Source organism: Paroedura picta, chromosome 17 (genome assembly GCF_049243985.1).
Source record: "Paroedura picta isolate Pp20150507F chromosome 17, Ppicta_v3.0, whole genome shotgun sequence".
Classification (NCBI taxonomy): Eukaryota; Metazoa; Chordata; class Lepidosauria; order Squamata; family Gekkonidae; genus Paroedura; species Paroedura picta.
This window is the reverse complement of record NC_135385.1, coordinates 6400865-6415361: the sequence shown is the minus strand read 5'-3', so window position 1 is coordinate 6415361 and position 14497 is coordinate 6400865. Positions and strand designations below refer to the sequence as shown.

Below are 14497 nucleotides of genomic sequence, written 5' to 3'. Positions count from 1 at the left end.
GTCCTTCTTCTCCGAGGGGCCCCCCACCCCCACCCCCACCCTCACCCTGCTGGTCCCCACTCATATCCGGTCCAGCACTAGGCGGGTGCTCCTTTGATCCCTGGCCGTGCCCGCCACACACCCAGGCCCCGTGCCTCCTCGTGCCGGGAGGATCCAGCTCCTTCCCCGGAGGAGCTCCCTCCCTCCCTCCCTTCCCAGCACCTGCCAAAAACCGGCTGGGCCCGTCTGGGCAGCAGGAGGAGGAGGCAGAATTGGAACCGGTTCGCCCGGCCAAGGGACGAGGGCTGGGGCCCCGATCCCAAAGGGTGCTGCCGGGGCTACGCCTCGGGTGGCAGCTGCAGAGGAGCGTCAGAGGCACCGCCCTGGATCAAAAACGATGGTCCGTCTTGTCCGGCTTCCTGCTCCTGACCACAGGGTGTGCCCAAAAGAGGGCAGCAGAGGTCAAGCACACCAGCCAGCACTTCACCTGTTGGGTTTGCTGCCTGTCATGCAACCAGGCAGGACTGGGGGGGAGGGGGAGGGGAAGGGGCACAAGGGTGGTTCTCCCTCTCCCAAGTGGAAGGGCTCAAGTGTGTTTTGGGAAAGGACCCCTAGCTTTGGGAACCGTGGGTGGGTGTGTGTGTGTGCTTGTGATTGTGTGGACGGGCGCTGCCTCTGCCAGGGCCTGCGCTTGGCCGTTGAGGCTCTGCCAGACCTGCCTCCTTTGTGTTCCAGGCCCCTGATGCCACTCCTGGATCCGGACACTGGCCTGCTGGTGCTGATGGGGAAAGTGAGTGCTCCCCCCCCACCCCCCAGTTCACGTGTGCCCCTCACGGCCCATTTGTCACCTGTGCACAGAGCCCGGGGGCCTCCCCCAACCCCCCACCCCCTGCAGCCTCCTGCCCTCATGGCTCAGGGCACCTCTTGCCTTGCAGGGGGAAGACGTTCTCTTCTGCTACGAGGTGCTGCCTGCTACGCTGGCCCTGGCTGAAGGTGGGTCTGCCCCCCCCCCCTGGCCCCAGAGACTAGAGGGAGTTCTTCCCCACCAGGTGCAGGCCCCGCCCACCCAAGAGAGGGGAGGGGTCCCCGGGTAACACCCGGCTGAGCTCCAGCTGGCAGAGGGGCAGCAGGGGCGTCGGTGGTGCCAGTCCTGGGGAGGGGGCATGCAAAGGAAGGAAGTTTGCAGGACTCAGCAAAGAGAGGCGTGCGGGTCGGGTGCTCGTTGGAGCTGGCAGGGTTTCTTTTTGAGGGGGTCCCACCCTTACCCTGGGCTGTTCCCTGACTGCTCCCCCCCCCCCATTTGCTGCGCTCCTCTCTAGTCAGCCAGTGCCGGACGGAGAGCAAGGCCCACGGAATCGCCCAGCTGCCCAAGCTGGCCCTGGATGTCCTGGCGTGCGAAGTGATGCGCGTTCTGCAGCTCACGGACAGCGCCATCGTCCCCGTCAGCTACGTGGTGCCACGAAAGGTGAAGCGGCGGGGGGAGGGGGAGGCGTGGCAGCGCGGCTCTGGTGGCGCACCCTGACCAGGCAGGTGTCCTGCAGGCCTCGCAGGAGTTCCACGAAGACCTCTTCCCCTGCTGCACTGGGAACGTCCCCGCAGCCTCCGGCCAGGCCTGGTGGGCAGGAGACCACAGCCAGGTGAGAGCCCCGGGCCAGAGGGCTCAGTGCCCTTTTCAAGAGGGGGGGGGCAGGCTGAGAGGGCCCCCCCTGGTGAAGCCCACTCTGCAGAGGCTTCCCTCTCTCTGCTTCCCACTTTCCTTCTGCCCTCCCGTCCCATCCCTGCCTTCAGGGTGGAGGCGACATGGCCCCCCTCTAGCCGGCAGGTCGGCCGCCCCCACCCGTACAGACGCCAAGGCTCTCTCTGCTGCTGGCCCGCCTCGCAGCCCCGTCCCGCTGCCTCTCTTCCCAGGTCCCGAGGATCCGACTGCACCCGGCCCACAGACCCCAGGGGGCCTTCACGTCCGCCTGCGTTCCAAGCCCCCCGGACGCCCCTCGGGCGGAGGACCAGATGGAGGACGTGGACCTCAGCGTGAGTGCCCCCCCCCTCCACTCACACGCATGGCCGGCTGCTGCCAGTGGCCCGCTGGCCTCCCTTCCTGGCACCCTGTGCCCATCCAGGAGCTAGCCAGGAGGCCAGTGGCACAGCCGCTGGGCATGCGGAGGGGGTGGGGGGTCTCCCTCCCTGACGCAGGCAGGACGGGGGGCCCTCGGCTGGCCAGGCTCACTCTCCCAGGTGGTGTCGCCTTTTCCCTTGCAGACGGGCAGCGGCCTGTCCTCCCCCTCCAGCTCCCTTACGTCGCCCTCCAGCGCAGCCCCCTCCCTCTCCGCCACCAGCGGCTTCGCCTCCAGCCCCAGCCAGAGGTCCTTGCAGAGCATTCTGGGTAAGCAGGCCCCTCCCCTCCCCTCCCCTCTCTTCTGGGGCCCGGCTGTGCCGTTTGCCGGTCTTCTCTGCCCACCCCCTGGAAGCCCCGTTTCGTGGCACGGCTCTCGGCTCCCCCCTTCCCCCCCCCCCCACACGTCCGGGGTCTCCTCTGACCCTCCCTGCCTTCTGCCTCAGGCCCCAGCTCTGCCTTCCGCCACCTCCAGGGCACCGTCCTGCCCCGCAGCACCCACTTCACCAACCTCAAGGGGCTGAGCCTCACCACGCCGGGGGAGAGCGATGGCTTCTGCGCCAACAGGAGGCGCGTGGCCGTCCCGCTGCTCTCTGCAGGCGGGCAGGTGGCCGTCTTGGAGGTAAAGGCCGGAGGGGGGGCGGGTGTTGAGGAGCAGCTGGACTCCCCCCTGCCCAGCGGCGGCCCCAGTCCGTGCTTGTCTGGGTGGTCAAGCCATTGGGCCCACCTCGGTCCCTGGCTCTCTCAGGCCCTCCCTCCGGCTCAGAGATGCTTGGTGGGGGGGGGGGTCTGGAGAGGCCCCGGTGCCCCCCAGGGGAGGGGCTAATGCCATGTGCCCTCCTCAGCTGTCCAAGCCGGGCCGCCTGCCAGAGGCTTCTCTGCTGACGATTGAGAACGGTGCCCCCGTCTCCGACCTCTGCTGGGACCCCTTTGATCTCGAGCGCCTGGCCATCGGTAGGGGACTCTTCCTTTGGACCGCGGGGGGGGGGGGTGAGGCAGGAGATCCCACCCTGCTCTGCTGGGTGCTGCTACGGCTCAAGCACAGGCCGAGAACGGCGCTTGGCTCAGAGTGTTGGCTTCCTTTCCTTGGCACAGCTGGCGAAGATGCCCGTATTCGCCTTTGGCGTCTCCCACCGGAAGGACTGCAGAAGAGCTTGCTAGAACCGGAGGCTGTGCTGCAAGGTCAGGGGGCTACCCTGGAAGGGGGGGGCGTGAATGCGAGGTCTCCCCCCCTGGCCTGGGGAGATCCACTTGTCCTCCAAAAACCGAGCAGAAGTAGTGATCCTTCCGGGACCCCTGACCGTTTTCCTTCCTCTCCAAGGTCACACTGAGAAGATTTACTCACTCAAGTTCCACCCACTGGCTGCGGATCTCCTGGCCTCCTCCTCCTATGACCGGAGCATCCGCATCTGGGACCTGCGCTCTGGGAAACCAGCGCTACTTCTGAACGGCCACGGAGACCAGGTGGGGGGTGGGGAGGGCCCAGGGGGTGAGTCCCCAGGAGGTGGACTTGTGAGGAGCCCGGGGGGGGGGGAGGGCAGCTGGACCGCTTGTGGTTGGGAGGAAGGCCCCTCTCAGGCTAGCAGGCTGACCTCCTTTGGGGACTGATGCCTTGCAGATCTTCAGCCTGGCCTGGAAGCCGGACGGATGCCACCTGGCCACGGTCTGCAAGGACGGGAAAGTGCGGGTTTACGAGCCCCGGAAAACCTCTGGCCCCCTGCAGGTAAGTGGGCCTTGAGGGGCTGGAGGGGGCTTCGGAGAAGGAGGCAGGGAAAGCGCTCCCTCTCCTGTGGGCGGGAGATGGGAGAGGAAGAGGGTCAAGGTGTGCAGCGGTGGGCATTACCGTGCCCTGGGTGGCTGGCCAGAGCAAGCTGAGCTTCACCCCCAGTCGCCATCTCTCCGCCTCCAACAGGAAGGCCCAGGTCCGGAGGGAGGCCGGGGGGCCCGCGTCGTCTGGGTGTGTGGAGGCCAAAACCTGCTGGTGTCAGGCTTCAACAGGTGAGGCCTGGGGGGCTGAGCTTCCTGTCCAGAAGCCACCCATTGGCTGGTCAGGCTTGGGGGGGCCTCATCGGCTCTTCCCCAACTCCTCTCCTCCTCCCCCCTCCGCAGCCACAGCGAACGGCAGCTTTGCCTGTACCAGGCGGGATCCCTGGTGGAGGGGCCTGTGGTGCGCCTCAGCCTCGACGTCTCCCCCTCCACTCTCATCCCCTTCCACGACCCGGACACAGGCCTGGTCTTCCTGACGGGCAAGGTGAGGGGGCAGACCGGCCTTGGCCACGTGCTCTCCCAGCATCTTCTGCTCAGTATTGGGAGTTGGGGTGGGGGGGCTGCCTGTGGGTCTTCCACCGCACCCTCTTGCTCCCTCGCTGGCCAGATGCGTCTACTTTCTGGCCTGGGGCTCCTGGGCAGGGCGGCTCCAGCCATTCCTCCGTCCCCCCCATTTAGGGCGACACCCGAGTTTTCGTGTACGAAGTCGTCCCCGAAGAGCCCTTCTTTCTCGAGTGCAACAGCTTCTTCTCCAGCGAGCCCCACAAGGTGAGGGAGCAGAGAAACCTCCGCCTGCGGAAAGAGAGAGAGAGACCAGCCCCACGGGAAGGCTAGGGGAACTGTCCCCATCTCCCACCGCTGTTCCCAGGCCCTTTGAGCGTGGGGACCCGCCCAGGGTTCACGCTTTTGGGTGAAAGGGCCCTGTGCTTACCCCTGGAATTGAACTTGGGGGGTCTTAACAAGCCCCTGTTCTGCCGAGCTCAGACAAAAGCTTATTGCCAGCATAAAACCCTTTCAGCCTGAACGGTGCCCGAGTGGACCCAGACTAAGTTCTGCTCCTCAGACCAACGGTGGCCCACCTGGATCCATTTCCTGTCCAGCCTCTTCGGTGGTCCCTAAACTGTGCTGGGAGCCTGCCCCCTGGTGGCTGTTGTGTCCTCTGTCGGAGCAGCACGCTTCCTGCCAGGGGTGCCTCCGAGGTGTGTCAGTGTGAGCAGGAGTGAGCAGCACTCTGTGTGCTTGGAGCCGTGCCAGAGCCCTGAACCAGGCCGACCTCTGCCCCCTCCAGGGTCTCCACTTCCTGCCCAAGTCGGAGTGTGACGTGCGGGAGGTCGAGGTCGCCCGGGCCCTGCGTCTCCGGCAGAGCTCCATCGAGCCCATCGCCTTCCGCGTGCCCAGGGTGAAGGTAGGGAGGGCTGTGTGGGCGGGGAGGGGGGCTGAGATTGCTGAGCACCTCCAGGGATGCAAGACCAACTTCCCGACTGCACTGTGTCTCTTCATCTTTATTTATTGTTATTGTTATTATTAGGGATTCGTACACCACCCCTTTCAGCCATTGCAGTCTTGGGGTGCTGAACAGCAAATGAATTGTGAAATAAAGGATTGCCTAAGGCAAATCAAAAGCTACCCCTCTCTCCTGGGCAGAATTGGAAAACTGGCCGGGTCTGGCCAGGCCTGCAGATTTCTTTGGAGCTTTCGGGTGGGGGGCTCTGCCTGTGTGCTTCCTGCCAACAGCTTCTCAGCCGAGAAGCCCCCCTTCTGAATCCGCAACCAGACTGGTACAAATCCTGTGCACACGCTAGTCACGCAGGGGTAGTCCAACTGCGGCCCTCCAGATGCCCATGGACTACAATTACAGCAAACGCTGGCAGGGGCTCATGGGAATTGTAGTCCATGGACATCGGGAGGCCGCAGTTTGACTACCCCTGCGCTAGTGCTTTGTTGGGCCGTGCACTGTCACTCTGGGCACAGCTGAGGTGTTTCCGGTAGCTCAATTGTGTGTCACGATGCCTGGCAGACAAATGACCCCCAGATTTCTAGAAGGACCAAAGCCCCACCTCCTCTCCCCCTGCTCTCCTCCCTTAGAAAGAGTTCTTCCAGGATGACCTTTACCCAGCCACAGAAGTGTGGTGGGAACCCGCTTTATCGGCTGCCGCCTGGCTGGGAGGCTCAGATGGCCAACACCGCAGGATCAGTCTTCAGCCCACAGCCATGACGCCGGGTGAGGAGTGGTGAGGGCCAGCATGGGACCAGTGGGGAGGGTGGGGCTCTGCAATCTTGGACGCCCACCCCTGCAAACAATGCCGGCCTCTAAGGCACTCCTGGGCACAAATGCTGCCTTTCTCCTGCTGGCTGCCCTCCTGCTCAGCTGGCCATGGGGCTTCTGGGGGGCTCTGGAGTCTGAAAGCCCCACATTCTGTTGCTCAGGGAGGGGGGAATTGGTCTCCCCGTTGGGCCCCACTGGATCTTCTCTGTGTGTCTTTTGCAGTGAGCAGAGCCCCAAAGGAAGCTCCTAGCAGGAAGTACGTCTCGTCCTCCGTCTACCTGGAGGAGAAGTCGGACGAGCAGAAGAAAGAGGAGGTGAGCCCCCCCCCTACGGCTGGGTCCAGCCAGCCTTCCAGCCAGGGTGGGGGGAGGGCGATGTGGGGTGGGAGAAGCCATTGCCAAGAACCGGCAAGACCCCCTAGGATGGATGCCTTCTCTTCCAGCTGCTCAACGCGATGGTGGCCAAGCTGGGCAACCGTGAGGACCCCCTCCCCCAGGACTCCTTTGAGGGCGTGGAGGAGGAAGAGTGGGTAGGTCTCTCGGCTCAGACACTGGGGGGGGGTGGAGTATGGGGACCCGCCCTGATCCCTGCTGGCTTGAGTGCTGTGAGGATGGGGGGGGGGGTCCACGCCTGTTTTCAACCCCCTCCCCTCCCAAGGAGCAGGAGAGTCTCTCCCCCTCCACTGTGACCTGTCTCTCTGCTGCTCCACAGGACTAGCCTGGAGGTGCCTTCCTGCCTGGATCGGATTCGCCCCCTCCCGCTTTGCAGACGGCGCCTGACTCGACCACCTTGCCACTCGGCTGCCCTCTCAGCAGTACGGCCAAACACTCTTGGAGGCCCGGCCATCCCACCACCCACCCACGGACTGGCTGCTGCTGGCTGCTGCCTTCCTGTCTTTGCCACCCCACTCCCCCGCAGGCTCCCCTCTGGGCCAGCCGTCAGGACAGTGGCTTGGGTCCCTCACCCTCTGTCCCCAGGCTAGCCCCCAGGGCACTGTCTGGCCCTGGCCCCCAGAGCCCTGGGCAGAGGGATGAGGAAGGGCTCAGTGCTTGTGGGTGGCTGGGCAGGGCCCCCAGCGCTTCTGCTACAGCGACCCCCGCATGGAGGGCTAGGCAAGGGACCGGGAGGCTGGGCTCCAAGGGGCTGGGCCCCCCCCACCTGTCCCTCTTTCTGCCTCCCCTGGCCTTTCTGAGGATGACTGCGGGGCTGCCTTGCCGGGACCGGGGTGTGTGTGGGTGTCTTGAAAGGGGGGCAACAGCAGAGGAAGGACACAGCCCCCTCCTGGCCTGGCTGGGACCACCGCCTCACTCGCCCGCCCGTTTGCTCCTGCGCGGCCTTTTCGGCATTGCTGTATATGTGACTGAAACACGAACGAATAGCTTCACCCCTTTGACTGTCTGTTTCACTCTGTCTCGTGTCTGTTCTGCTCCAAGCACGGCCGGGGGGGGGGGGGGCATGCAGGTGGTAGGGAGGGTGTCTTTGCCTTGACCTGCGGCCCAGAAAGCCCCTGTCCTGCCACACAAGCCCACCCCAGAGGCGCTCTCTCTGCCCCACACACGCCTTGCCGAGCATGCCTGCTGCCCTCCGCGAAGCCTTGCTCACGCCAGCCCCTCCGAGGTGGGCCAGGAAGCCCTGGCGGGGCTGCCTGCAAAGGCCAAGCGCCTCCCTCCAGGAAGCTGAGCCAAGAGACCTCCTGGAAGGCCATGGGGGGGGGGGCGTAGGGCCCATTTGGCCGGGCCCGCAGGAGCCGCAGGGGGGCGGGGGGCGGGAGTCGGGGGGGGGGAAAGGGCCCCTTCCGCGCCAAGCCGAGGGAGGGGCTCCTCCTGTCCATCCATCCACCCGGGGAGCAGCTGGAAGGCCAGGCCATCTCCAGGCAGCTCCTGGGGGTTGGCAGCCCGAGCTCCAGGCGAATTTCCCGCGAACCCTTCCTGCGCGCGCAGCATCCGCGTCCACCTCCGGCCCCCAGAGGGCGCCGCTCTGGCCCGCGCCCTTCCGGCCGCTCCGGCCCGCGCCCCTCTATGGCGCCCGCCTTCCCGGAAGCCGCGCGTGCCTCTCCGGGACCCCGCGCTCGCTCGCTCGCCCGCCCGCCCGCCGGAGCCATGGTAAGGGGGGGGAGGGAGGGGGCCCCGGCGGCCCCGAGCCCCCCGCCCTGCCCCCTCCCCGGGAAGAGGGCCCGGGCCCCTGCAGGCTCCCCGGGTCAGGGTGGGGGTCGCCAGGCCCAGACAGCGAGGCTGGCCGATTCGGGAGTGGAGCCTGGAGAAGGCGGGGCTGGGGGGGAGGGGGGAGGGAGGAAGCCCCCTCCCCAAGATGCCCCCCTCCGCTTCGGAGCTGCTCTCTGCTCTGGGAGACCTCCTGCCCCCGCCAGGAGGTTGGTAACTCTCCAAGAAAGGCGGCCCAGCCCCCCCTCCCCGCGCCAGGGGTCTTGCCGGGCCCTTGAGGAAGCGCGGGGCGACCTCAGCCCCCCCCCCTCGCCCCCTTCCCTGCCAGCCACGCACACTCCGGGGGTCCCAAAGCCGGGCTCCACGATGGGGTGCAGAGAGAGGGACCCCCACCCGCTGAGCACGTGCGCTTCCCCCGCAGGCCAAGTACTTGGCCCAGATCGTCCTGGTGGGCGTCCAGGTGGTGGGCCGAGCTTTCGCCCGGGCGCTGCGGCAGGAGTTCGCAGGTGAGGCCGAGCGCCCTTTGCTTCTCTCCGGGCTTGGGACAGCCAGTGGGGGAAGAGGGGGGCCTCAGGCTCTGACCCCGAGGACCTGGGTGCCGTGGCTGGGCCCCTTTGAGCGGCCGCAGCAGGGCCTCATGGGACCGCTCTAACCGTTGCGATGATTTCGCCCCACAGCCAGCCAGGCCGCTGCGGGTGCTCGGGGGCGCCCTGCAGAGTCTGCAGCAGCCTCCAGCATCTCTGGGATCAGCCTCCAGGAAGCCCAGCAGATCCTCAATGTCTCCAAGCTGAGCCCAGAGGAAATCCAGAAGGTAAAGCTGTGGAGACGGCAGGTGCTGGGCAGGGAGGGTGCTCCTGTGCCAAGGGCTCCCGCTCACCCTGGCTTCCCCTTGCAGAACTACGAGCATCTATTCAAGGTGAATGACAAATCAGTAGGCGGCTCCTTCTACTTGCAGTCCAAGGTGAGTGGGGGGGGGGGGTCTGTGCTGCTCTCTCAGCTTCACCCACCTCACAGGGGATCTGTTGTGGGGAGAGGAAAGGGAAGGCGACTGTAAGCCCCTTTGAGACTCCTTCAGGTAGAGAAAAACGGCATATAAGAATCAACTCTTCTTCTTGACCCAAGGGGGGAGGAGGAGCCATGTCCCGGTCTCTGCTGTCCCATGGGAGGCCTCCGGGGGTGGAGTGAGGCAGAGGGCTGGCCCATGATCGAGGAGGCCTGGGTTCAAGTCCCTCCTCTGCCATAGGGACCTGCTGCGTAACTTGGGGCTGGTCCCAAACTCTCAGCTTAGCTCACCATCTAGGGCTGTTGTGAGGATAAAACAGAGGAGGGAGAATAAGGCTGGAAGCTGCTTTGCATCTCCTTGAGGAAAGGGGGGAAATGTGGGTCACATTCAGACGGCAGCAGTTCTAGGGTGTAAGGCTAGCCACCCCATGACCTCTATCCTGAGAGCAGGGAGAAATCCGGACAGAAGGAAAGTACCGTGGGTCAGCGCTGCCTGAGAGACCGCCATCTGCTGGCAGCTCCACCAAGGCTCCACTTTGCCTCACAGGTTGTACGAGCGAAGGAGCGGCTGGAAGACGAACTGCGGATCCAGCAAGAAGACGCAGAGCGCAAGCCAGACACGTAGCGCACCCCCATCTCTCCCCTCTACCCCCCCCCCCAAGTGTTGTCTAAGTTATAGCAAACCAATAAATGTGCCCTTCTGTAGCTGACTGCTGTGGGTGTTGCATTTCATGGGGAGGCGGCAGAGCGTGCCCCCTCTCCTGCCACAGCTCAGCACTGGGTGGTGAGAACCGCCCCCCCCCAGGAACATTTCAGTTTGGTGTGTCCCCCCCCCCACAGGTGGAAGCTGTGTCAGCCCTTCCACGTTGTGAAAGCCAACATGGGTCCCCCCCTCCCAAGGAAGCCTCTGGTGGGCCTGCTTCTGGTGCCAGCCCCCTGGCGGCTCCTTCTACCTCCACGCCCCCCCCCCCAAAACAGCCTGGAGTCAACAAAGGATTTTGGATTCACTTTATTGTTTCCTTGATAAACACCCTCTCTCCTGGAGGAGCAGAGGGTGGGGTCGTAGCTTATCTTGTTCTGCTTGAAACTACGCTAACAATGACGGAAGAAAAAGGAGAGAGAGTAAAACGAGAGACTACAATCAAAAGGCACTTAGGAAGTGTTAAAATACTGATGGCCGGGGGGGGGGGGGGCAGGGCGAGGACGGACAGCAAACAAAATGAAAATGTCCACCAGCCACGAGGCCGGCCAGTCAGCTGAACAAACACGCAGGGGGGCCAGGAGGGGCCTGGGAGCAGCAGTCTGTCCCTGGGGCCACAACAGGACCACCTGCAGCAGGGAGACCAGCTCCCCTGCCTGGACGTGGCACCTCCCTGTAGCCCCCAGGCAACATCGCGCAGGCCCCTCGAGGCAGCCGAGCCAGGAGGAGCCCACGGCAGGAGTCCCACTGCCAGGAGGGAGGTACAGGGGGGACCCCCTTGTTCAGGAATCGGGACACAGAGTGACCCCACGGAAAGTGAGGGGCAGTCAAGAAGCAGGCACCCCTGCTCGGTGTGGGTGTGGGAGAGCCAGCAAGGGGGGGGGGGGTTGGGGGGGTGAGGGGAGCTTTCCCTCTCAGCTCCCAGCCCAGGAAGCAAAAGCCCCCTTGGCCAACCTGGTCTGCCTTCTCAAGGTCCCAGCATGCAGCGTGTTCGAAGGCCAAGAGGTCTCCTGGACCCAGCCCTGCACACTGGCACACCACAGAATAGGACCATCTCTCCCAGGAAGCTGGGTCCCAATATGGAGTCGCATTTCCTGACACTTTGGTGCCAGTGGTGACTCTCCCCCCCCCCCCGCCCCCGCCAACCATCCCTGCTGAAGGAGACCAGAGAAATGCACCATCCTGGAGGCTGCCTCTGCCCCCCCCTTCTCTGGCAGCCTCAAGGCCCAAACATCAACTAGGGGGCAGTGACTATTTCACTCCCTCCGCGTCCAGGAAAGGGGACAGGTGAGCGGCACGCCCTCTTGGCACACCTTGTCACGGGGGGTGGGGGTGGGGGCTGATGAAGGGCAGTGAATGGGGGGGGGTTGGAGTCCCCCAGCAGGGCTGGTGCCTCCTGGGGGGTGGGCAGGAAGACGGGCTGGGACCCCAGGTCTGCCATTTGCCCCTGCCTGGTGAAGTCCAGCGGGGGAAGAGGCTCCAGGGGAGGGAAGCCGGGGCTGCAAGACAGAACCAGGACAGACAGTTGCACTGGGAAGCAGCTCTGGCTGGCTGGTTGTGTGGAGGGGGCTGGGTGGGGCTGGGCTGGGCTGAGACAGCCCCCCCCCACCCCCCCCGGGGGCAAGCTATTCTCTGCAGGACTCCCAGCTCAGTCCGGGCGTTATTGCTTTTCTCAGAAGAGTCGCGCCCTTCCTTCGTGAGTGAGTGAGAAAGGAAAAGATGGGCATGCTGAACAAAGACCACCCCCTCCTCTGGATGCCCCTCCCCCAGCACCATTTGGAGTAAGCCCACAGGTCACCCCCCTCCCCCCCCCCCGCTGGCCAGGGCCGCCCCCTCAGTTCACCACTGCTTGCTTCAGCAGGACGGAGCCCGTGGGGATGACCACCCAGCCGGGAGCCAGGGGTTCGGCGCTCCCCCCGGAGTTCATACCCGTGGACAGGTCCAAGACGCCCCCCGGCAGCAGCGAGAGGCCCTCCGGAGGTGACCGTCGCCTGGCCGGCTCGGCCCGCTCGATGGCCTCCTTGCAGCTTTGGGGGCCTTGCGGACGGCCGCTTTTGGCCGGCCGGGGCCCACAGCCCAGGGGGGCCCGCTCGGCTCCAGCCTTGGCGGCCGCCCCGGCCAGCAGTGAGACGACGGGCAGTCCCAGGCTGCTGGCGGCAAAGGGCGAGGCGAGGAGCGGGTTCTTGGCCAAGTTCAGAGGCGCCATCAGGGGCCTGGGCAGGCCGGGCAGAGCGGCGGCCCCGATCCCACCGCAGGCGAAGGCGCTGAGGTCCAGCGGGGCGGGCGTGAGGGGCAGGCCGTGGCCGCCGAAGAGGGCGCCGGGGTTGGGGATGACCAGCTGGGCCCTGCTGAGGAAGGGCAGGTCGGGGGAGGCGGGGAGGGCGGCGGGGGCCGGCTGGGCTTTCAGCAGCTCCTGCTGCTCGTGGGAGATGAAGTGGCCGTGGGCCTTGATGTGCTTGCGCAGGGAGCTGGGGTCCGTGTAGCGCTTGTGGCAGCCGGGCATCTTGCAGAAGTAGGGCTTGTCCACGTAGTGGGTGCGGGTGTGCTTGAAGCGGTCGCTGGAGTTGGAGTACCGCTTGTTGCAGCCTTCGTAGGGACAGACGTAGGGCTTCTCACCTGCCGGACACAGAGCGGGGGCAGGGCGTGTGAGGAGGGCGGGAGGGGAACCCTCCCTGGGGCTCGGGAGACCCACGCCAGAGGCACCTGGGCTGAATGCAGGAAGAGCGTGTTAGAGGGGAGCCATGCTGGTCTGCGGGGAAAACGGATTCGAGTCCAGAGGTAGCTCAGAGACCAGCAAGAGCAGCAGCTTCCTAGCACCTAGGCACTCTTTGTCCGCCAGGAGCAGGAATGGATCGCTACAAGGCCCTCCAGCCTACCTGGGGGGTGGGGGGGGTGGGAGTAAAGCAGGCTCACGGGAAGGCGGGATGTCCCTCTCACTGCAGGTGCCAAGGTGTCCCCCTGCATTTCTGCTCAGCTCTGGCTCAAGTGCTCTCCCCCAGGTTAGAGTCCGCCTCTCTTTCAACTGTGCTGGCTCAAGGAGGGCCACCACATGAGCGGGGGGTGGGACGCACGCAGGAGGTGGGCTCAGCAAGGGGGAATGCTGACAACTTCCCCACCCGTCCCCACCCCAGGGAGGATGGCAGGCCCTGCTTGGGCGGGTTTTGCGGAGGCAGCCCTGGGCCCTGCCCTCGCGGCCCCTCACCGGTGTGGGAGCGGTTGTGGATCTTGAGGTTTTCCAGCCGGGAGAAGCTCTTGCTGCAGGTGGGGCAGCGGTGGGGTTTCTCGTTGGTGTGTGTCCGGATGTGGATCAGCATCTTGTACCTGAGGAAGGGGAAGGGGCAGAGCATCAGGTAACTTTCCCTTCCCACGGCAGCCAGGAGGGCTGCTCCGGCCACTGTCCCTTGGCCCAGGAAGTGCCTCAGGCAAAGGGGGAACTCCTGGGGCACTGAAGAGCAGCTCCAGCCTGCGGAAGCCCTTCCCCTTCCCCTCCCCTGCTGGACAGCCCCCTGGAAGGCTTTACGGCAGAGCAGAACCGGAGGAAGCTCGCCCCATCCCACCCCTGTACCCCTCGGCAGGGGGGCTCGTGGGGGGGTGGGGGGGTGGGGGGGTCGGTTACCTGGCATTGAAGCCGCGGCCGTGGCGAGCGCAGCCCTCCCAGTGACAGCAGTAGCCGGCGTCTTTCTCGGGCTTGACGTGGAAGTCGTTGACGTGATCGACCAGGTCTTGCAGCAGGTCGAAGGGCTGGTTGCACTGTGGGGGCAGAAACGCTGAGGCTCCTGGGGGGCGCGGCCAGGGCTCTACCCGCCCCGGTGGGGGTGGGGGTGGGCACCGGCTTGCTGATGTGCACCCTCCCCCCTGCTCACCTTGGACCACCGGCACACCAGCTGCTTCTGGAGGGGCAGATCCGGGCAGAGGTGCTTCTCCTTGGGGGTGCTCAGGAAAGCCGAGGGCGGCAGGTGCAGGGCCCCCCCGGAGCTCAGGGGCAGGAAGAGCTGGAAGGAGCGGTGGAGGCCTTCGATGTAGCGGAGGGACTGGAGGTCCTGCATGGGTTTGGGGGGGGGGGGAGCGGAGGATGTGTTGACGTTATCCAGCAGCCACTCTGAGCAACTTAGTGGTCTGTAGACACACGTCTGTGTGTGTGTGTGTAAATATAAATGCATGAATTAAATATAAACCCCATAGGCCAGTCTTCCCTGCATGCCAGAGAAGCCGGGAGGCTTGGCTCCCTCCTGGAGTGGGGCTGCTCCACTTCTCCTCCTGGCTGGCCAGACCTCCCAACCCGCTGCCCACCCCTGCCCCCGCCCCGCCAAGAGCTCAGGGGTTCTGCACTCACGCGGAGAGCGGAGGAGTTCACCAGCTCCCCACTGCTAGGCCTGTCTGGGGAGAGCGAGGTGCTGCCGCTGGGGGAGTCCAGGCCCGATGGAGGGGACAAGCTCAGGTCAACGGTGGGGGGCGAGGAGAAGCCCTCCTGCCCTTTGGAGGGTGCTGGGAGGCCTGTGGGGAAGGGGGGAGAA

The 14497-nt window shown here is 65.4% G+C and overlaps 2 protein-coding genes across 8 annotated transcripts in view; one reads left to right on the top strand and one right to left on the bottom strand.

Moving 5' to 3' along the window:
• The window catches only part of LOC143827315 (mitochondrial import inner membrane translocase subunit TIM16-like), a 42219-nt gene extending 32231 nt beyond the window's left edge, over positions 1-9988 (top strand). For 2 of the 4 annotated variants that reach the window (XM_077316783.1, XM_077316782.1), the window contains exons 10-28: positions 715-769; positions 915-972; positions 1299-1444; positions 1521-1616; positions 1888-2007; positions 2236-2359; positions 2536-2711; positions 2935-3043; positions 3185-3271; positions 3411-3553; positions 3708-3812; positions 4002-4087; positions 4199-4340; positions 4535-4624; positions 5145-5261; positions 5942-6077; positions 6345-6436; positions 6565-6651; positions 6834-7506. In XM_077316783.1, the coding sequence (XP_077172898.1) occupies positions 715-769; positions 915-972; positions 1299-1444; positions 1521-1616; positions 1888-2007; positions 2236-2359; positions 2536-2711; positions 2935-3043; positions 3185-3271; positions 3411-3553; positions 3708-3812; positions 4002-4087; positions 4199-4340; positions 4535-4624; positions 5145-5261; positions 5942-6077; positions 6345-6436; positions 6565-6651; positions 6834-6839 (1975 nt within the window). In that variant the 3' untranslated portion in view covers positions 6840-7506. Of the gene's footprint in view, positions 1-714; positions 770-914; positions 973-1298; positions 1445-1520; positions 1617-1887; positions 2008-2235; positions 2360-2535; positions 2712-2934; positions 3044-3184; positions 3272-3410; positions 3554-3707; positions 3813-4001; positions 4088-4198; positions 4341-4534; positions 4625-5144; positions 5262-5941; positions 6078-6344; positions 6437-6564; positions 6652-6833; positions 7507-7939; positions 8225-8702; positions 8788-8958; positions 9093-9176; positions 9243-9830 lie in introns of those variants that run through there. The other 2 variants (XM_077316785.1, XM_077316784.1) reach the window with 2 other exon arrangements.
• Positions 9989-10276: 288 nt separating this feature from the next.
• The window catches only part of GLIS2 (GLIS family zinc finger 2), a 52199-nt gene continuing 47978 nt past the window's right edge, over positions 10277-14497 (bottom strand). For all 4 annotated transcript variants that reach the window (XM_077316183.1, XM_077316184.1, XM_077316185.1 and 1 more), the window contains 5 exons: positions 14317-14477; positions 13847-14023; positions 13600-13733; positions 13186-13304; positions 10277-12599 (listed from right to left, as the gene is read on the bottom strand). In XM_077316183.1, coding sequence (XP_077172298.1) covers positions 11818-12599; positions 13186-13304; positions 13600-13733; positions 13847-14023; positions 14317-14477 — 1373 coding nt within the window. In that variant the 3' untranslated portion in view covers positions 10277-11817. The remainder of the gene's footprint in view (positions 12600-13185; positions 13305-13599; positions 13734-13846; positions 14024-14316; positions 14478-14497) is intronic.